This window comes from Diceros bicornis, chromosome 20 (genome assembly GCF_020826845.1).
Source record: "Diceros bicornis minor isolate mBicDic1 chromosome 20, mDicBic1.mat.cur, whole genome shotgun sequence".
Classification (NCBI taxonomy): domain Eukaryota; kingdom Metazoa; phylum Chordata; class Mammalia; order Perissodactyla; family Rhinocerotidae; genus Diceros; species Diceros bicornis.
Window position 1 is genome coordinate 15167649 of NC_080759.1, and position 22842 is coordinate 15190490.

The window sequence follows — 22842 nt, forward strand, 5'->3', positions numbered from 1 at the left end:
CTAAGAAACTACCCCTCATTTCCTCCAATTTTTACAGTAAAGATGAGTTCCACAGTTCTGTTCTCAAGTTTAGAAAAGGCCATGAATCAGACAGGTCAGTGTGAGTCTCTAAAACAACCGCTTGTAGAATTTCAGAAGGTCTATCTACTTTCACCAGAAGAAAACCAAATTACCTGAGTGTACCTGATTTACTATTGTATCTTTTTAAAAAACAGTATGATGGTTCCAGATTTCTTAAGTAATCTAGAAATACTGAAAGAGTCAAGACGTTGAATTTTCTAGATTTATTAAATAAGGCTTCTTGAAAGAGGTTCAAAGTCAATTCAAGGGGCCGGCCCCGTGGCTTGGTGGTTAAGTGCGCGCTCCGCTGCTGGCAGCCCGGGTTCGGATCCCGGGCGCGCACAAACGCAGCACTTCTCTGGCCATGCTGAGGCTGCGTCCCACATAGAGCAACTAGAAAGATGTGCAGCTATGACATACAACCATCTACTGGGGCTTTGGGGAGAAAAAGGGAAAAACAAAGGAGGAAGATTGGCATGGATGTTAGCTCAGGGCTGCTCTTCCTCACCAAAAAAAAAAAAAAGTCAATTCAAAATGATTAAAAAGGCAAACCAAAAAGAAACAACTAGTTGCTCCACAACTGTAAAGGATCAAAGAGAGAAGCAGCAACTCAAGGAGTAAATTTTTAAAACTAGCCTTTTAGAGATGCAGTAACCAATACATCCCCAAAACCACCATAAGATAGACTGAACTTTCACAGATCCCATTCTGAGTTGTTACTATCTTTTAATAGGAAGAAAGAGGGGGGGAAAAAGCAATAAGTAAAAAGTAAGTTTTCATATAACAACATTAAATAAGCAGCCCAATGAAATACAGATTCTTGAAAAAAGGGAGAGGAAAGGAAACCTTCTATATTTGAACATGGCCACTCGAATTTTTTGTGCTTTTCTGAGTTTAACGCATCACCGCTTAGCCCACCACTACCACGATTCCTCCCCAAGACCCCAACACACACACGAGCTCGCACACACACACAGTTTAAGAAATACAAACCATATCCTTATGTGTCAAAAAATAAATTCCATAGAAGGGCATAAAAACTCAGAAGTCTCACGATTCATCAAAATCAAAGGACAAGGCACTGCTAAGCTATGAGCTACTAATACAAATTCAGAACTAATACACACACTGAATTTTGAATGAGCTCATAGTCACTGGCTCTTGTATCATCAAATTTTTTCTAACACATCTAAAATTATGAACTATGAAAACACATCATGAAAAATAAATGAGCATGAAAAATCACGGATGAAACCTAAATTACTGTAAAAACAAGAATTTTTTAAAAAATCTGCCCATTTTAAAGTAAAAGTATTTTGCCACAAATTATTAAAACGAATAAAGAGTTTTTCAAAAACTTTTTTTCCCACTGCGATAGTCCTTATTGAAAGCAAAATTGCAATACTATCCAGTACTCTGGAATTTCCTGCTATTTATGAAACAGCTTAGACAAAATGCCTTTTTAATGAGTTGCTAAGAAAGATCCACGAAAACTGCAAAGAAACTGCTCTGACAAGTTCCAATAAGGAACGTCATTTGAGCACTTTGCTTATAAGGATTCTAAACAGCACTAGTCAAACTACCTTGTGGGCTTTGGTTTTAATCAAGCTTGTTAGTTAAACTGGAGCTGACATCATTTACATGACTCACCTAAATAAAATTTAAATTACATTAAGGATCTGTAAAATAGTTACCTACTTCCATCCAGTCGATTAGAATGTTCTATGCATCATATTAATACAGAATCATACATACACAGATCAATGGATCTATCACCAAGCCACTTTTGGAATACCTACCATAACCTCTAACTGCAGAAAGACACCATGTGGTACAATAACCACACTGTGACATAGTTCAATGTACTTGATACTCTATCCGCAAGACATTCTGAATATATTTCCTAATGAAATTTTTGTTTTTACCCTAAGTAAAGAAATAAAGTATTACTGGATCAGCAACAGCAAGCTGCCTAACTTGCTCTTATCCACAATGTATCTCATTTAAAGATGTAAAAATTTAAATAAACTAAAATATCTGTCTTTTCTAAGCTATTAGACAAGCAATTCACCTTCTGCTAAATCTCTCACTTTAAGCTTTCTTATTTCACAAAAGTAAGTTCAGCAGAATTCATTTAATAACTACCTCAAAGACAAAGTGAAGACAAAAATCAATTTGATTCTATTTCTAGTTATTTGGCCAATTATTTTGTGCTACCTTAAGAAGGGCATCAGATCAATGCACTAACTAAATGTTATCCTGCCATTCAACAGATCTAAGTACATTACACCACTACTCACTGAATAGCGAATAATCATCATCCCCACTCTATTCATATTAAGCGTAGTCCATCGCACACCGAAAATCATCCCTAACATACTCTTGGCTTTTCTGTGTACCGCTATAGAAAAAATATAAATACTGTTCTTCTTATCAAAGTCCCTTCCAAAGATACATTTGTGTCACATACTGTGACATTCTTTTTACTTATTTCCAAAAGTATTCAACAACAAATACAGCATATTTTTCATTTTGAGTGCAACTGATAATCAAGTAAGTTCTTAAATTCACGTGTGCATCCAGAAGTTGAAAACTCAGTTTACAAATACAATCCACATAGGCTTTAGAGAATACAGAATCTAGATCCAGATACTGATATTTCAACCAAAACCTAGCTGTTCCCCATAAGAATAAATAATAAGATTTTTTATTTATTAAACATATTCCTACAGCTTTAACCAAACTTAAACACACACAACTGTGTTAGCAAAGAGAGCACTGACAATGGTAGGAAAAAACAGTGCATGTGTTTTTTAAAAATGTCTGATGATACCTGTAATTATATAAACCAACACAAACTCCACAACTTCAACAGCAATGGCAATTTTAAAGATGGCCAAGGCATACTAAATAAATCAGGCAAATTCCACACCTCTTGGTGCCATCACAAAACCAAAATTATTGAGCTGGATCTAAGTCTGATCTGATAAGGCAATTCTCAAATCTTTCTCCTATCTAAAATAGTTATAGTAGTCTGACTATTATCAAAAATCAATCCTTTCTAAAAAAAGACACACACCCCATTTTATAAAAGTAGAGATAAGTAGAATATCACTGCACAGACTACGTCTGAAAATTAGTTCAGTTTGGTAACCGAATAAGTTAGGTTTTTGACATTTGCCAGCAGTCCCACAACGTGCTGGCCCTGTGCCATCATGGCCTGGTGCCAGCCTGATGTAGGGCCAGGCTAAATATAGCAGCCAAGCAGCAGCTGGAACACATAGGTCCTTATGACCTCAGCTTTATTTCCCTAAATCAAGGGAGGTTGGAGGGGAGGGGACAACTGCAGGGAAGGAAGGGAATGGAAGACACTGTCCTGGCTGGTGTATTTCCTACCTCTTCCATTTCTTGCCTTGTTTCCTACCACTCCCTCCTACTCCTCACTCCCCGCACTCCATTCCCCGCTGCCCCACGCCCAAGAAAGGAAGGGAGAGAGGAAGGGCAGTGAGGGAAGGAAGAAAAGGAAGGAAAGAAGGAAGAATACTGGAGTTCTGAGGCAGGCTGGGTTCAGAGGCTCCCCCATCTCCTGCCTTCAAGTCTCACTTGATTCTATCAGCATCACAAAGCAGCCAGCCACTGGTCATCTCAGGCCTCAGCTTTACCACAGTCTAGAGAAAGTCTAAGACAAAAATTACACAGGTGATAACTGGGGGAGGGAGGGATGGGAGAATCAGAAGATGGCGTCAAGAGTACAAAATCCTAAGTGCTAAGGAAGCCTGAAGAAGGCTAAAGAAACGAAGTCCTAAAGAAATAGGTCAAACATACAGAAAAACGTCCTTACTCACATACAACAATCAGATTACAAATTTCTGGTATTTAAGTTTTAGGGGCTTATTTTACGACAAATATTTATAAAAACCATGACCATCTTCTTTGTAGAAATGAGTTCATACAAAGTGGAAGCAGGAGCAAAGGTTCAGCATAACCAAACACAGTGCTGCCTCCAACTTGTGTGGGCCTTTTCCAAGGAAGACCAACAGCAGCACCACAAGAGTGTCCCGGCTCTGGCCTCTACACTGAAATTATAAAATATTATACGTTACTTATAAAAACGCTGGTCACTGTCAGCAAATATTTAACAGGTACAAGGTGGCACAGGTAACAATCTAAATTGTACTTAATGAAGTAAGAGAATTTAAATCTCGCTTCTGTGGATTCATTCTACTTGCTATCTCTTTTTTTGGCAAGGAAGATTGGCCTTGAGCTAACATCTATTGCCAATCTTCCTCTTTTTGCTGAGGAAGATTGGCCCTGTGCTAATATCTGTGCCCATCTTCCTCTATTTTTTATGTGGGATGTCGCCACAGCATGGCTTGATGAGCGGTGCGAAGGTCTGCACCCAGGGATCTGAACCTGTGAACCCCGGGCTGCTGAAGTCAGTGAGCAAACTTAACCACTACACCACCAGGCCGGCCAGCCCCCATGCTATCTTCTTATGGATATTTTCTGTATAATACCTTCCAACATTAGAGATCTGACATTAGAAATCTAACCATGAAAAATGCTTTACGTAAACAGACAGACTGTTAAATAAGGCAGGATCAAGCAGTGAGTCACTTGAATTTTAAGCACATTAATTCACTAAATGAGCTTCCAATTTATCTGATCAGCTTATTCGGTTAGTAAGAATTTAAATGTACTGACAGGTTCTACTGCATCCTTCCAATTAGCATCCTTCCAATAAACTATCTCTTTCAAAGATCATTAAATCTTTTTACCAATAACAAGAAATAGTTAATCTTTAATCATAACACTTAAAAAGGGCCCTTAAATGAGATAAATATATAATTTCTTAAATATACTTTGAGAGATTACCTTTGCTGCATAGATAGCAAAATTAGATCTAACCTACAAGTTATTCCTCTTTCAGGAGTTAAAAACATCTGATGGAAGATGATCAAAATCACCCCCCACAACCATCCTCCAAGCTAAAATTCATTCATAAAACGCATTTTTAACATGCATTTCTTTCAAGTCAAATTTAAAAAATACACATTAAAAATCAAAGCTTTGGTCACAATTTAAAATTCTGGCCATTGTGAAAGTGACTCTAGAAAGTACCAATAGACTATAAACCTAAAGATGAACCTTCTAGAATAGTTAATGATGACACATCACAGGCAGTATTACTCAGACGGTAAGAGTATCAGCCAGAGAGGCTGTGCCTGGCTCCATCATTTACCAGCCTGTGTGACCTTGGGCAAAAGTTACGTGTACTTTTTTCCTATGCTTCAGTTTTCTTACCTGTAAAATGAGAATAGTAAAAGTACCTACCTCATAGGGCTGTTAAAAAATAAAAAGTGCTTAGCACGGTTATCTGGTACACGGTTAAGTGCTAAAAGCGTTAACTGCTATTATTACTACTACTATGAGTAAATGTTGTTGCAATAGTATTAAGAGGTTCACCGTAAATCACGTTCAGCTCAGTGAAAAAATGCCCCAAATCACACAAGAGGTCTTTAAGTCAGAGAGGTCACTAAAGTTTTGAGGCCACATCAATTATATGAAAGAAGTTTATCTAGGAGTTATGTACATACTCTTTACTAGGGATGAGGATGGGCGGACACTAACAAAAACACTGAAAAGCATACAAAAACCGGTCAAATACAGACACTACTGGATAAGTTTTCATAAATACACTAAATTCAGAGCAGTCAAATTTCTTAGTGCGTATTAACTTCTATAATTCTGCATAAGCATTCTAAACTTTCAGTAAATTCTTTATTACATGGGTGTAATATAGTTGCCTACAGTTAGCAATCCTAACTAACTTCTCCTGAACTTTAATCTCATCTTAGAACATCTGTACAATTTCCAAATGTCTACAAATGTTTTACCTATCTAGCATGCTAGACTCATTGCTTAACTGAAGCCAGTAGAATTTGGCCTGAAACTAAAATGCTATCTAGAAATACTTTTACAATATTTAATAAAATGTTAGCCAATAGTCCAGTCAATTTACATTCAAGAATATGCTTGTTCTGATTTCTGAGGTTTTCTGAGACTTGTCAAACATTCCCAGCAAATTAAGAGGCAGCCTGAGCAGTGGAAAAACAGAGATTCAATGTTTAACTTTGCAATTTACTATGCCTCTCTGGACAAATTACTCAACATGTCTGGGTCTCAGCTGTCTCATCAGGAAAATGGGGGACGCTGGAATTGATATGTTACCTTTTCATCTCTAAAATCTCCATGGCTCTACAAGTAGGTAACAGCTATCATGCAAGAGTATGTTATAAAAACAGCTTCTCATCTGTTAGCATATTTTAAGAAGAAATGAAACAGAGCTTATCTATACATAGAGGTCAATGGAATATGCTTGAGGTAACAGTACTCCAATGACACCTGAGTTCATTTGTCTCCTCTTCTGCTCACTTGTGAACATCAAGTTAGTTACAAATACATAAATAAATATATGTAAATATATATATTTATTAGCTGACACAAAATTAGTTATCATTTAAGAATTCCACAAATATAAATCATTTAGCATACTTTACCAAGAGTCCACTTTCCTGAAAGTCAATCTTTAAATTCAACATGAAAAGCAGATTTTGCAATGCATTCTCTCCTGAGCTTACGTTAGCTACCTTTTCTAGATGAAAAAAATAAAGGAAGCATCCTAGTTTTAAAGAACTGAAAACCATGTACAAACATATTCTTAGCAGAACACAGGGCACTGAAAGCAAAAACTGGAAAGACATTCAGGTTTTCTAAACAAATCTAACGAACACACTTTATTTTTGAGACTCTGGCTAGGACTGAGAAACAAGAGTCTCTTTTCATGAGACAAGAATATGTAACATTTTTCTCCAAATTATCATTTGATACTGAATTCTCAAAAGATGGAAAGTCTTCCCATCCATTTAGAGGAGGAAATGGCTCATGTTTTCTAATTTACAGTAATCCCCAAACATTTACATATGTCAAAAATTAATAAACCAAGAAAATTAAATTAAGCTTTTTTGTTGGGAGAAAGCACCGTTCTTGAAATTATATCATAGTAATTTGAAAGGTAACTAAAAATGGTTTTGTGGGTTCTGCGTAGTCTATTTCCATTTTAAAAGACTGCCTATAATCTGCTTTGTTTGTAAGATGTTTATACTTACCTATAATCTGCTTTCTTTTCTAGGATATTTGTCATCTTAAATATAACAGTTGAAGGTCAACAGAAGTTCAAGTTTAACGACTGCCCCTATAAAAATTTCTAACACGAGTTTCTAACACGACATGGTTTCTTTTATCATACGTAAATGTAAGTCATCTCCTTAACATAAAGGTATCAAATTCATTTTGTTATCATTGAAGAAAACTGATTTTCTAACACAAAAATATAAAGCATGTAAGCGTGCAGAATTAGTACAGATCAAATCGTGTAATTTTTAAAAGCGATAGCTTTCTTAAAAGAAAATATCAGTCATTCCTCCACTGTCATCCTGTTCACTGAACATTATTAGTAGCTGAAATCACACATTCCCAACTAAACTCTTAACGAGTATGAGCAGAAAAGATACAATGGCCTGAGTCTTTCCAGATGAAACACTTAGTTAGAATTGATAGCAATTGATTACCCATTGTGAAAAGAAAAGAGGCCCAGGATAAACATCTTAAAAATCAGCCAGGACATACTTAAGACAATAAGGACTTGAACTGTTCAATTAATAGCAATAATTCTTCTATTAAAGGACAGATTCCACAGGCATCCTGATGTTTTTAAAGGGAAAGGCATCAAAGTCTCGCATCTGCAAAAAGGATGAAATGCAACGCACAGCTGAAATAAAATAATGGGGACGGCCTTTTCCTCTTCAATCCGAGGGTGTACTCAGAATACAACTGTGTGGCAAGAAATTCAAGACTGAACCAAGAGCAGAAATGTTTGCTTCAGCCAAATCTGCAATACCACCTTCCAGGATTCTGTCTCCTAAACACGTCAATCTCCTCACTGGACCAATACTAACCATCAGAGAACCAAGTATCAACCAATTCCAAGACTTCCTCACCTAAAATTGAAAACTTAACTTCCGTCACAATGCTGAGCACATACGAGGTACTCAAATACTCTCAAAAATCAACTGTAAGCAAATCAAACACCTCAGCTCACACAGAGCAACAACAATAAAAAATGCATAGACAACTAGTTTCAAAATTTCTTTTGTGTACTTTTCCATTCATCAAGACAGAAAAAGCATAGGAACTGAATCAAAATTGTTCTATATTATTACTTTAATCTTAAAAATGCATTCAATGAAATATACTATTATCAATAAACAAAGCACTCAATTCTGAAAGTGTGTTTAGAATCACATCCGTATATCATAATCTCTGGTCTGTAAAGAACACCAAAATAGTCAAAGAAAGGCCAGTATATTAGCCTTAAATAAGTTAGCCGATTAAAATTTTTACCCGTTTGAATCCTAAGAACGATCCCCTTTCACTGCCTCGCCATCTCCTAAAATAAGACACTTTAAGTTATGAATCTGAAAAGACCATAAGAATGAATTTACCCAAGTGTTAACAGAATTCTGGGCAATATTCTTTTCTCCCAAAAGTAACCAGCAGAAAAAAAAAAAAAAGCAACTCCTTTTAAAACTCATCTCCTCTCTTCTCATACAAAAGACAAGACCCTAGTTTAGGCAGTTCTTGCTTTTAAAATGATTTAGTCACAAATAAGGAAACTGTGTGTTTCAAAACAAAAAAAATTTCAGTGTACACCAGGTCTTCAGAAAGGGGAGACACCCACAATGTGAACTAAAAACAGAAGGATAATCTAAGATTTTTTATTACAAAAATATATACTTCTAGTTTTAAGAAAAATCCAATCATAAGATAGGCATAATATGAAAAAGTAAAATTCCCCCTAAAACCTTACCCATTTGAATACTTGACTGCCCTTCTCCAAAGATACCCACTATTCAATGGTTGCTTGTGTAGCCTTCCAGACATTTTTATACATCCATATGCAAGTCTCTTTTTTGTTTTAAACAGAAATTGCAGCATACTATATGAACAGTTTACTTGATTTTAAATGAAATATTCTGGTCATCTTTTCTTGTCAGTATACATAAATCTACTTCGCTTTTTTCATGGTTGCATAGTATTCCACCGAGTACTTCTTAACCAGTTCCCCCTGATAGAAATTTAGGTTGATTCCTGCTTTTCAGTATTGCAAACCACACCGCAATGAGCACCACTCACTGTAAAGAACACCTTCCTGCCTTAATATCAATATATCTATAGGATAAATTCCTAGAAATGACAGAAAAAGATTGTGCCAGTAGCAAAAGGGCAGCAGCATCCTCTTCTCCCACCTCCTCAAGTCTGGGTACTGTCTACCCATCTTTTTAGTATTCACCAATGCGGTAGATGAAAATGGTATGTCATTTTTACTTGTATCTCTTTACGTAAAAGTGAAGGTGAAAAGTTTATAATCATTTGCATTTCTTTGGGAAATGTGCTGCCCATTTTTTTTTTACTGGGTTCCTCATCTCTCCTGTCTCTTTTTTTTTTTTTTTTTACCCATTTTCAAGAGTTCTCAGTTAGCCGTTGGTAAAACATGCTGCAAATATTTGCCACAGTTAGCTGTTTAATTTCATTTATAATGTTTTCAGTCCCACAGAAATTTTTAGATTTTTTTATACAATTAAATTTATCTCTTTTCCTTTATAACTCGAGTTTCAGGTCATATCAGGGAAGCTCTTTCTCAGGTAAAATTTTCGGGAAATTTTTTTACGTGACTTCTAAATCATTACTTAAACGATGTCAATAGGATTTACATACAAGCACCTTCAGCCATAGCTCCCTTTCAATATATCATTATTTAACGAAAATAAGGCAACTACGTTTTCTCTAAAATTTCCTATAACCAACCGATGGACAGCTCTGCACCAATTAAATACTGCTTACAACCACTACGCCAAGATTTCAACTGTTTTCCTTTAAATTTCTTCTTCTTAAAATCTGAGTTGAAAAATAACAACTAGCAAGTATGTTTAATTTCTGAGAAGTCCCAATTTTCTACCCCTCAATCCTTAAATAATCTTCAACAGAGTAAATATAAAATCCAACAACTCAATTTTCCCTATTGTAGCTATAATTTAGTCATCTCTACAAAAGTCAATGAATACTTCCTGTACAAACAAACTCGTAATTTTGCAATACCAGAAAATTGCTTATGATGCTATCAACATAGTATTCTGTTCTTTTCCATTTCAGGTCCTGAAGCAAAAAAGAGTTCTACCTCAAATCACAAAATTATAAAATAAGGCTCTTGAGTTGGTATACCAAATCCAACCACCACTTAGAGCTAAATTAGACGGTTAATCTAGCCACTCTCTCCATTCCCCATCAAGAAAAAAAATCCTGGTCATAAGTTTTCTATCTGACAGTGCCAGCTGCCAGGCATTTAACAGCCTTCCATCTCCAATCTGACTGGCACAACAAGTCATACAACTTGGAAGTTAAGGAAATTGGCAGAACTCAAGAGAGGAAAAAAGAATATTTTCCACAATTTGTACAGCACTTGTTTAGCACGTACGTAAGTGTTTCCGAAGGGGTGGTCAACTCATCAAACTATACCAGAGGCATCATACTACTTCACATCAACCACTGCCAACTCCGCGTTCAGTGGCCTCTTTCCCCTTTGGGGACTATGCAAAAAGTTACTATTTTCTTTTACAACTCACCCAGGCCTCTTCACTGATGAAAGCAGGCAAAGCCCACGCTGTGTGCCTGTCTCCTAGAGAAGATTGCATCTTTTATTTATCGCCCCTTGGCTTTATTTTCACAGTGAATTCCTGGCTTAAATGCAATCAGCCAAGAAACCCTCCCTATGTGCTCTCCTGTCATTCCTCATTGCTTGCAAGCAGAGTCAAGCACAGAAGAAAAAAAACTCAACTTTGCCAGCCAAGCCATAAAAATTCGCAAACTCTAGTTTGTTATACTGAGAAACCATAGATGTGCTTCAATCCATTTCAACCCGGCAGGAAACAGGAAAAAAAAAAATAATAACTTGAAAGAATGTTAATTAGACTCCTTTTAAAAAAGGATAGATGGAGAGACTCAAAAGTTAACTCCCCTCTAGACACACAGAAAGGGGACCGAACCCAGAAACGCAACACTGGGGGCTGCCTTTGGAAATAAATGACCAGGCAGAAAATCACGCTTGCAAATTGCATTAGAATTCAAATTAACCAGACAGGATTTAAACAAATCTTAATTCTCTTTAGGGTCCCCTATCCAGACCCCCACACGACTCCCAAAGAGAAGGATAAAAGGAACTGACTGCAGAAAGAAAAGATGAAATTAAAAATCAGAGAGAGCGATGCTTCCAAACATCTCCCCATTCATTAGGTAGCGTGTCCCTCACCATAATTTAAAGTAGACAGCAACATGGGAGGGGGGTAGAAAATACGCCAACGGCAATCAGGAGAAAAATATGGGGAGAGGGGAGTTTCACTATAGCATTGTTCTTTTCAGTCCAGCTCAACCATCCTCATCACTACGGCTGAAAAAGATATCCGGCCAGAAAAAAACCACTGGGGGTGGGAGAGGCCAGGGAAAGCTGCTCAACTCTGTATGTGAGAACACTCTCATGGTCTGTCATAGAAAGGAGGGCTGTGCAGCTTTAAATCACAAGTCCTCTCGCCTTTGTCAAATATTTTCTACTTTACAAGCCCTAAAAAGAAATAAAGAGACTCTTCTTTGGTTTCCCTTTTTCGGAGGATGACACAAAACTGAAAGAGACACAAATACACCTGAAAATGAGAACAAAGTGCGGGGTCGCGCCCGGCTGCCAGGCGGCCGCGCCGGGAGGGACGCGGGGCGGCCGGGAGCCCCTCCGCCTCGGGCGCCTGCGGCCGCCGGCCGGGAGCGCAGAGCCCGTCACTGCGCCCCGCGGCTGGCACCGAGCACGACCACCGGCCGCCGGGACAAACCAAACTCGGGCGGCAGGAGCCCCCGGGACCCGCCGCGGCCCCGCAGCAAAGGGAAGCGCGAGCCGCTCCTTCCTGGGCTCGCGCCCTCTGATTCGAGAGCGTCCTCGGGGGGAGAGGTCCTTCCGGAGAGGGGGTCCAGCGCGCGCCTCCCTCCCGCGCTGCTCCGAGACAGGGCAGGCGCACAGGAAAAAGACACTGAATTCCCGGGGCGGCCGGCGGCGCTCGCCGGGCCAGACCAGACGCCGCAGCGACCCCCGAGCGCCGCGGCCGCCAGCCCGTCGTCGAAGCCCGAGAGGAGCGGCCGCCGAGTGGCATTAAAATGTATTCCCCTCCCCTCAAATCGAGGGGGCGGGGAGACGGGAGAGGAGAAAGAAAGAGAACGAGCGACAGACAAGGGGACAGAGGAGGGAGAGGGCAGAGCGCGGCCCGGCCGCCGGCTCGGCCCCGGCCGGCATTGTCTGTGCGGCCCGCGCCCCCTCCCCCGCCCCGCACGGCCCCGCCACACACCCTCCGCCGGATCCCGGCCGCCCGCGCCTTTGTCCACATCCACCCCCAAAAAAGGCTAGCAGCCCTCCAAGACGTGCCCCCCGGGAGGAGGGCGGGGAACGCGGCGGGCCGGGGGCACCGACACCCACCCGCCGACCCGCGGTGGGGCGCGTCCTGCTGATTCATTTCCCACTCGCGCTGGCCCGTCCGGGGAGACAGGGGGCGGGGAGGAAAAGGGCGCTCCGCTCGGGGGGGACCGTCCGGGCCGGTGAGGGCACCGGGCGGGAGTGCGGGCGCGCGCCGGGTACAGGGGCTGCCGGAGGGGCGGGGGCGGAGGCGGGCTCCCCCCCGAGAAACAGACAGACGGACAGACGGCCCCGCGGCTGCCCCTGACTCACCAACTTGCAGGACGTTGTCGACGCAGCCGCTCTCCAGCAGCGCGATGCCCCGGCGGAAGGGCAGCCGTGTCTCGTCGCTGCCGTCCGCCGACCCGGCGGCCCCCACCGACGGGGCACCGGCCCCGGCAGCGGCGGCAGCGGCGGCGGCAGCGGCGGCGGCGGCCGAGGTGGCGGCCGGCGAGGAAGAGGAGCCGCCGCCGCCCGCGCCGCCGGGGCCGCCGCTGTCGTCGCCGGGGCCGCCCGCGGCGCCGCCGCCGGTGTTGAAGGACGAGTACATGCAGATCTCCCGCTCGCTGCGGGGGAAGGACCAGTAAACGATGCGGCGCTGCACCGGCTCCGGGATGCGCTCGAAGCGCTCCTCCACGCGCTGGAACGGCCACTTCTCCGCCACCTTGCGCGCAGCGATGTCCAGCAGCGACTCGGGGCTCTGGGTCTTGCCCGGCGGCAGCAGACCCAGCGCCGCGCCGCCCCCGCACGCCGCAGCCGCCGCCGCACCGCCCGCCCGCGGGCCCTGCCGACAGGCAGAGCTATAGCCGCCACCCGGTCCTCCGCCGCCGCTGCTGCCCCCGCCGCCACCGCCGCCGCCGCCGCCGCCCGGCCGGCAGCACAGCCGTTTCGCGGGAGGAGGCTGCTGTCCGCGCTCCGCCATGACCGCGCCGCTTCTAACCCGACAGCGGAAGTGCCGGGACCCTATAAACGGCACAAGAAAGCGCGACACGCACACGCCGCCGCGACGCTACGCTGCCATCTAGGGCCCACCGCTCCTTGTACGGGCACAAGAGGTGGGGCCTCCGCCGTGACGTCCCGGCCGAGGCGGGGCACCGATAGGGGGACCTAGGGCCCGAGGCGGGGCCTATGCAAATCGCTGGGCTGAAACATAAATAGAGCACTCGGTGGACACGGGGGTACCGGAGGCGGCGGGGTTGGGTGCCCGGTGGGTTGTGAGAATGTCAGGCTGCTCTGACGCGGGGGGCGGCGCTCAGGCGGGGTTCCCGCGGGAGGGGGCGGGCCACCGGGCCTGGCCTAAGGTGGGTGGGTCTCTGCGCCCCCTGCCTACTCACTTCCCCCTCCAATTCTCTGCCTCCCTTTGATGTCCGGCAAGTGTGGACGCGCCTCGTGGGTCTCAGCGGGGAGGGAAGAGGAGACGGGAGGTGAGCAAGGGGGAGGGGTCAGGGCTAAATGGGGGGCGGGGCCCGCGGGCCGATGCCCCACCCCGCGGTCTGAGTCTGCCCGCCCGGGGAAAAGCCTCTGGGCGGAGGAGGCGCTTTCAAAACAAAGAAATGCGGCGTGGAGCCCAGGGGACGCGGGTGGAGAGGAAGGGGGAGGAGGTGCGGCCGAGGCCGCCTGGCCGTCCGCTTCCCCTCCACCGGCCCGGGGGCACTCCCCCCACCCCCAGCCGGGGCTGCGGCGCCGGGGAAGAGGGAGGAGGCTGCGCTCGGCGGCTGTTTTCCAGTTCACTTTTGCAGACTCGGGTGGGGCAGAAGAGCGCCCGCTCCGCAGCAGCTCACCCAGCCCGAGCCCCGCGTCCGCTCTGTCCCGGCCAAAGTGTCCGAAAACGGGCAGGGCGCTCGGAACCTGCCCCGCAGCTGTGCGACGCGCGTCCCGAGCCGGCCGCAGCCGCCCCGCCCTCGCGCTCCCGCAGCCCGGCGGGCGAGGAAGCCGGCTGGGCCGCCGGCACGGAGCTGGGGAACTTGAACCGGCCCTCGTCGCTCCCGCGTCGCCGAGACCCCGCTCCAGGCCCAGGGTGCTCCCGCTCGGGGTGGAGGGTACACCCGGGCAGTGGATTTAACAAACACACCTTTGTGAGTACCCATGCCCCCGGAGCGCGCGCACACACCCCACGGACGCGTGCGCACAGCCCAGCCGGCTGCAGACGGCGCGCCCGGGCCCCTCGGCGGCCGCGAGCGCGCTCGGTGCGCACTTCGGTCTGCGGCCCGGCTCGGCCCCGGGCGCGGGGCTGCGGGGAGCCAAGGCGCTCCGGGCGCGCGCGGCGCTGTCCGCCGTCCGAGCGGCGCCCGAACGCCCTTCCTCCCGGGAAAGGCAGCGTGGGGGCCAGCGGGCGAGAGCGAGCGAAGAGCGCAGCTCGCTGGTGCCAGGGCGCCGGTGAAGGCGGGGAAGCAAGTCCCGGGCTGAACGGGGAACCCTGCGGACATTGTTCTTCGCACTTCACAGAGCTCGGTCAAATCTAGGTCCAAGCCACAGACTTAATTACCGCGTTAGGGACATCCTTACTCTCTGCCTCACCTTCTGTTTTTACTGTAAACCGTGTCACTGATGCTGTCGCTATTGTGGAAGATAAAACGTATCTCCTTTGACACTTTCGCATCGTTTAAGGTTATTGGCTGATACCCACCTGCCTTGCCTCGTTGCCTGGATTTAAAGGGATAGAGCGCTTCCGAGTTTTACAGAAAATCGCCCTCTCAGGGCCGAGGCCCAGGAGACCTCGAGCTCCAAGTCTTAGCTCTTTCCCTCCTCCGGCCTTACCAAGCCCCGGGCTGCAGGTCCCCGGGGGACGGGACGCTGGCAGACTTTCCATAGCTGCCTTACTTGTTAGGAAAATTTTGGTGACATTATGTTTTTGTATATTCTTCTGGTATTTTTCTGGGCGCCTCCTCAATGCTTAGGAAAAGGCTTGGGCAGAAAACTGGAAGAATATCTTTATGGGCAAATGGGAGGGGGAAGGCTGTTTCCTCCAGTTGTTCCATTTCTGGATTTCTTAAAAAATAAAAATTTTAATTTTTTTAAAAATGTAGGTGATAGAAGAAAGTAAGTCGAAAAGGAAAATATAGTTTGGGCTTTATTCTGTCCTCAAATACAGTCATGATAGGACTTAGGTTGTATATTATTGTGTAGGTTACCAAGCATTTTCATACAGATGCACACAGAATCGCTGAACTGGAAAGTTCAAGATGACAAAACTGGTGCCCCCAGACAGGGTAAATGACTCATTCAGGGTCATATGAGATGTTGGTGGAAGAAATTAATTCATATTGAACAGGAAAATAGACACCTTTGGAGGCGCCTAACGTTTAGAGACTTCCATTTTGTAATGAACCAGAGAGACTGGATTTAAGACATCATCCTACATTGGAGAGATTTAGTTGAGCTTTCTAAGTCAAAGAGGAATCTAGAGCCACCAGTTCAGCCTGACCCAGTTTTCCCTGTCTGCAGTCTCTTACACTGAGACTACTCTCTGCCTTTTGAACTGTCCTCCTCCCTCCGGTTTCCCTAACACTCTCTTGTCTCTCCTAGGTTTCCAACTATGCAACTCCCGTATAGATTTACTTGCTGTGTTGTCTATCCTAGCCCTTCTGGCTGCTAAGTCAATTATTCCTCCTCTTCACTCTGCAGAGCCTCCTCACTGGCATGTCTGTATAACCTTTCCTCCTCCAAATCCTCCTCCACCCAGCTGTGCTGCTTACAATTCTGATGGTGTCACGTTCCTGCTCAATACTCTTTAAATGCTGCCTACTGTAAAAAGCCCAAACTCAGATATGATCTTGACCAAACCCAGCTTTCCAGCCTCCTCTCCCACTAAAACCCGGTAGAACTTCCACTTCCCCAACAGGAATTTTGTTACGTCCCAACAGGACTTCTCCCAGTTCCCCAGAAGTCATCCTCACTTTCCCACTCCGCACATTTGCTCAAGACATTCCTGCTGTCTGTAATGTCTCTCTCTTCCCTTGCAACTTGTCAAATTCCTACCCTCCCTTCAAGGACTTGCTCAAATGCCACTTCCTCTGGGAAAACCCACCTGGATGTGTGATCTCTCTCCTCAAGCCCCTCTAACACTTTGGATCTTTCTTGTGACGTTCATACCATTCTGCCTAGTATCACAGTTATGTGACACTTGCCTGAGCATTCGTCTTCTCTCTCTTCCCTGGTAAGAAATCCTCTGAGGGTTGGGATTATACCTCAACCATCTCTATAGTCCCAAGTGCCCAGCCCTGCACTGCAAGGCTTCTGCCTCCCCAGAGGTTAGCTACACCTATAAGCCAAGGGAGAAGTAAGTGATAGTATGTCATCGGTGACTGGTACTTGTGCCACCTCTCGTTGTGGGGGTTTTCACAGGTTTTTTTTCTGGCATTCATAGAAATCATTGCTAAATTACTTATAATTACCCTTTTCCAACAGGCCCCTATCCCTGGGACCAGATCAGGGCTAGAGTTCTCTTGTTACGCTCCAGTGTTTACCATTAGGCAATGGTAGGAAATCAAAGTACAGAAAGTCTACAGCTTCCCAAATGCAGTGACTCATCATATCACATCACACCACACCACAGCGGCTGGTGTGGTCAGGAGCTAGGCTCTCAGGCAGACTTCCTAACCAGGACTCCCAGTGGCTCAATGGCCTCAAGGAAGAAAAACACCCCCTCGCCCAGCACCATACCCTGCGCCTGGCCTGTTGCAGGCATAGCTGGCTGCACAGATAGATGGATGGACTGAGGGATGGCAAGGAATTTCTTTGAAAGGGGCAATGGAGTCCTATCCAGAGAGCTGTCATTTCTCCTCTACCTGCCTTTAATTTAAAAATGAAAAATTTGAATTAAGTTCAGTAGAGATTTATCAAATTTCTGGAGCAGTGGTTTTCAAAGAAACCCTTGGAGTGCCCGAGAACATGATGCACACAATTTTGGAGCTGGGGACCAGGAATTGACACTCTCTCACTCCCCACATGAGTCTTCTTTACGCTCAAGTTTGAAAACTACCCTTGGGTGGTAAGAACTTCACACAGTCCCAGTGCTTAGGAGGAGGCCTGCAGAAGGAAAAAATGACATTGCCTCATCATTATTGCCAGTTATCTCAGCTGATTAAGAGAATAATTTATCATTGGTAGGAAGATTCCTCGACAAGAGAATTAGATTAGATCTAAGGAACTTCAGGTCATTTGAAGATGGACAAAGTTATGCCCATTTCCATGCTCTTCCTCATACTGGGATATACTTTTTATATTATAATCAAAGTATATTATAACCAAAGTTCCAGTTATGTTCCCCAGAATATAGTTAAATAGTTTAGAGAGGAAGAAAAGCCTAAAACAGCATAGTTAGCCTATGAAACAGGCATTATTCTCTTCTCCAGTAGAATGACAGAATTCTACTCTATGTGGCTAAAAAAGAGTGAAGATCGAGATATTAGGGATATTAGATACTCCATCAAATAGATTCTCGGGCAAAATAAGAGGTGGGCAGGGAATGATCAACCCAGAATTGATCAATTTAAAACAATTGCTCCATCTTTGAAGAGGGGAAAGATTTGATCCATTTCAACTTTGTTAAATTCCAGAGAATCAAACCACTAGTATATTACTATTAATATTTTTTAGAGGGTGAGTACAGACACAGTGCTAGGTCCTTTACAAACAGTAACTCATGTGGTCCCCCAGTCCCCCCACACAAGAAACACATGAAGAAACTGAGGCTCAGAGAAATTGGCCAAAGGTTATTTGGCTCTAATCTGGCCAAGCAGGGATTCAAGTTCAGTCTGTCTGACGATAAAGCCCGAACTTTTTCCATTATCCAATATTTCCCAAAATTGACAGATCATAAGAATCGTCCCCAGTACTTGTTAAAAATATAGATTTCCTTTACCTCTCCCTCAGGAGAGGCCTGGGGTGGGGCTTGAAATCTGTCTTTTTATCCAATGCCATGGATAATTCTTCAAAATAGGAAAAATTGGGAAACACCGTAATTCCACACCACATTATCACTTACTAACCCACAGTTTCATTCCTAAGATGTCCTCTTCTAAAATTTGCTATAATTATAAGCAAGTGTATTCAATCACTGATCAACCAACCAATCTTTTCCATCCTACTTCTAAGAATGGAAATCCTTTAAGGTTACAATCTGAAATTTTGAAAAATAAATCATTACATCTCAACATATACCAAAAAATCAGGTTGGCAATTTGCTTACAAGTAAATTTGCTTCAAATTTTGTAATTTGGACAATAATTCCTCCCTCAAGAGGTAAAAGGTGTTTGCTTTTGTTAAATATTAGATAATCTACTCTTAATTAATTTTTAGCAAAAATATGTTAGTGTAAATATAGCCTGTGTACAATTTCAGTATTGTGAAAACTGACCAGAGCATTACCATTCTGCTTTTCATTCCAATCCAAAGTGCAATGGTGAAGGTCTTGTCAAATGAAACCGTCTCAGAACCGGAATGTTTAACAGGCCTCCAGCCAGGCTTAGAACCTAGTGATAGCCAAAAGAAATAGGAAATGCCACATTTAATTATAGCTTTTAGTCTTTGCCCTTTTTAATAACTGTAACTTTTCACCAAGTATTTTGTCAAGCTTGTCATAAGATAGACACAAGAATACTATTTAATTGGATAAGGTGAAAGTATTAACTTCCATATTTATTTACATATGTCAACTGGAAAAAAAAAAAAACTCCCACTTTTAAACATTGAAAAAGTAGCACTATAGAAATATCATAATTTAGAAAATTAATGATTTCCTCAAAATTTCATCAAGAAAAATACATTTAAGACATTAAATACTACAGTATGAACATATTCTCTAGGGAGACAAAAGATGCTCTGACATGTATGAAGGATGTATTTGCAGAAAATAATGTCATCCCAAAAATCAGTTCATAAGCATATAGCACAAGCATTTTCCAAAGTGATCAAACAATATTTAGTTTCATTCTCATTCCCATCCGGAGGAAGTAAAGATGTAAAATTCAGACAACCACGTAACTTTAGGGGGCACCTTATGCCTAGATAAAGATTATTTGCATTTAAGAGACAAGCATGAAAATCGAAGTTAAAAATGTGAAAGCCAAACTTTAAAATGTATTTATTAAGGACCTTTTATCACCTACAATATTTTTAAATATTCAAAAACTAATTCCTTGTCAAGAATAGCATCATGACAATTCACATATGAAAAGTGTCACTTCCAATGACTTCATTCAAACTCAGAATTAGATAATTTGTGAAAATGAAGCAATCTCGGCAAAAGCTGGTGTGTCGGATCTTTTTTCCACCTGAAATCTATATTAACTAACAACTGCACAGGACCATACTACAGTAAAACCAGGGTTATACAGAACTTTTGTATGAACCATCCTGAATAGACAGTTTTCCCAAATAACTGAAGATTTACTTTTTAAGTGCCAAATTCTTTTAAAAAGCTTAACTGTGTAGGCTAGAAAGCTTTCTAAAATGTGACGCACTTCCTTAACTTCTTAAGCGTAAGTTCTCGTTCTAAACACAATGATGCCCTCAAGATGCACTAAGGCATGCAAGATGGTTTGTCCATAACTAAAAGCCCCAGATTGCTTTCATTTTTTCTTTTCTTTCTTCCTTCCTTCCTTTATTTTTTATTTAGTTTTCAGTTTTTATATCTTTTTTTTCTCAGTTTTTTTGGTCTCCTCCTCTACAGTTGTGCTGTCCCGTTACTTTTAATTATTGTCATATAGCCACTCGATCCCTTCTCCCTTTCTGAATTATTGCTCCCCATCTGCTGTGGCATTGGAACCCAGAAAACCCACTTGTTAGAATTAGGTGTAAAATAAAAATCAACTAAGTTCTTAATAAGGACCTCCCGTCTAGTTAAAATATGCGTGGTCTTTGTCACATTTATTTTGGCTTCTTGCAGATTTCCTGGATCCCAGCTAGATCACAGATAAAGGGAACGTTATAAGATGGTCAAACTCTGGCTTCTGAGGGGTTAATATATGATGATAATTGAAATTCATGATGATGACTCTGAGGTGCCTACTGAATCATCGTACATAAAATAATATACTTTGGGTTTAAATGATTTGGGTTTAAAGTATTTCAAAAAATTATAATCTTTTGAAACTTGGTGGTTCACATCTGGAATTTATGGCAATATTCTGATGCATTTCAGATGAACCAGAAGCAGCCATTCCCAGATCACACACAGAAAGGGCCCCACCATGCATTCCTATTACAGCTTGAGTTCACCCTGGAGTGAGGAGGGATAGAGACCAAAATCCTTAACAAGCCCACCCTGTAACCCCCTGCAAGACTCCAGACTCTGCATTGGGAATGACCTAGCTCCTGCTCATCTCTCCAATGGGCCCCAAGTTCATTCCCCTCACTCTCTGGGATTCTGCCAACACAGGCTGATCAGGCCTGCTTTCGGTTCCTTGAACACTCGAGGCTCACTTCCTCCAGAGGGCCTTTGCCCAAGAGTTCCCACTGCCTGGAATGCTCTCCCTCCCCAGGCTCTGCAACCACTGCCTAGTTTCCTCCCACTCAGCTTAATCATACTTCCCTAGGAAGGCCTGGCCACTCTGACAGGTCAGCTTTGCCTATTACACACTCTAGTAGTTACATGCACTTCTCCTAGGAGCCCTTATCAGAGTTGTAATTTTTCATTTAGTTGTGAGTAGGACAGATTACCTAGAAAATAGTAGGAGCTCAATAAATATTTGTTCACTGCATGGAAGGGAGGGAGCAAGGGCACTTCAGCCAGATTGGCCTCCTCATTATGGTTAACATCAAGGCTTGCCAGGAGAGCAATGTCCAACAGCTTACCTTCACTTGATTGCTACCAAAGCCCATGGGTCTCTCCTTTCCTTTCAAGAAAAGAATAAAATCTACTCAACGAACATTCAGTAGCATGCCGTGAAGCTATTACTGCTACATTCTGCAAATCACTGCATTGTTCCAAGCAAAGAAATAAGAAAACTTTCCCAAACAAATTTCAAAAACTTTGCCACACTGTCGTACATGCTGCCTATAACATTTGTCTTTTGTTAATTTATTTTCTAGCTTTCATCTCAAATGTCTTTCAAGTTTTGGCAATTTCGAGTCTTCTAGTTACCATGGAAATAGGAAACAATGATCTCTTAGAGATTAAGAGGAGAAAAATATCTACTCTATTGGGGTTGTACAGTATTTCCTCAAAACAGTAGTTGTGAATTGAGAGAATGTTGATTTGGAGGCAGTGCTTATGTGTCATCAACAAATATTTATTTTTGTGCCTATAATGTGCCAGGCATTGTTCTCTGCCAGGAATGCCTCCACATCCACTGCTACATTAAAGATAAACATGCCCTCTCCCACATGCGGGCTCTCGGTTTATCCTGAAGTCAAGTTCAAAGTGTTGAGCATGAATTATTAGCTCGAGATGAGAACCTTTTCCTCTTCCCTCTAGGCACCTTCATAACACTTCAGATATTTCATACAGCAATTCCTGACACTGGAAACTTGGGTTACAAAGAACCATGCTATATACATTGTCAATTTTATTTTTTCTTTCTCTATTTCACAGGTAGATAAAAATATCTTAACTTCCAGAGCAAGAAATAAACATTTGATGTTCCTTCTTTCTTTTTTGTTCTGTAGTATTAATAATTGATAGTTGCCCATATTCACGGAAAACTTGACTGGTAGTAACTGAAAAATTTGAAAAATCTGGAAAAGAAAGAAAATAGTTTACTTGCCTCCTTAATAAGCAAATGTCCACAAGTACATCCTCTCACAATGGCCTAATTCCCTTCAGACTTTGAACTTAGAACCTATGGGCATGTAGATGGCTATATAAGACTTGATTTTTGACACATCATATACTGTACTATAATTTTCCACATCTCATGTCACCAGTGAGTTTCCAAGTTCCCTGAAGGACAGATATGGAAGATTCTAACACCAACTCCTGCCTTTTTTTTTTTTTGCTTGGAAATTCAGCATGCTGCCTCTCCCTCTCCATCTAAAGCGTCATCCTCCTGTAGAGCGTCCATCTGATACGCCCCACTGCACTTCCCCACCCCACCTCGACTATTTTTTCTTGCCTATAATTCCAGTTTTAGGAATATCCAGAGGAGGCTTCTACCTTAAAAGTATGATTGAGGAACTCCAAGTCTCCCCTCAATTTACAATTCAACCATTAGAGATTTAGTTCTTTTCAAAGCCCC

General features: G+C 43.2%; 1 protein-coding gene across 1 annotated transcript in view; it reads right to left on the reverse strand.

Annotated features, from left to right (window-relative positions):
• ZSWIM6 (zinc finger SWIM-type containing 6) overlaps positions 1-13655 on the reverse strand; it is a 189030-nt gene extending 175375 nt beyond the window's left edge. Inside the window, exon 1 of the mRNA XM_058564018.1 lies at positions 12938-13655. Coding sequence (XP_058420001.1) covers positions 12938-13586 — 649 coding nt within the window. The 5' untranslated portion in view covers positions 13587-13655. The remainder of the gene's footprint in view (positions 1-12937) is intronic.
• Positions 13656-22842: the final 9187 nt, after the last annotated feature.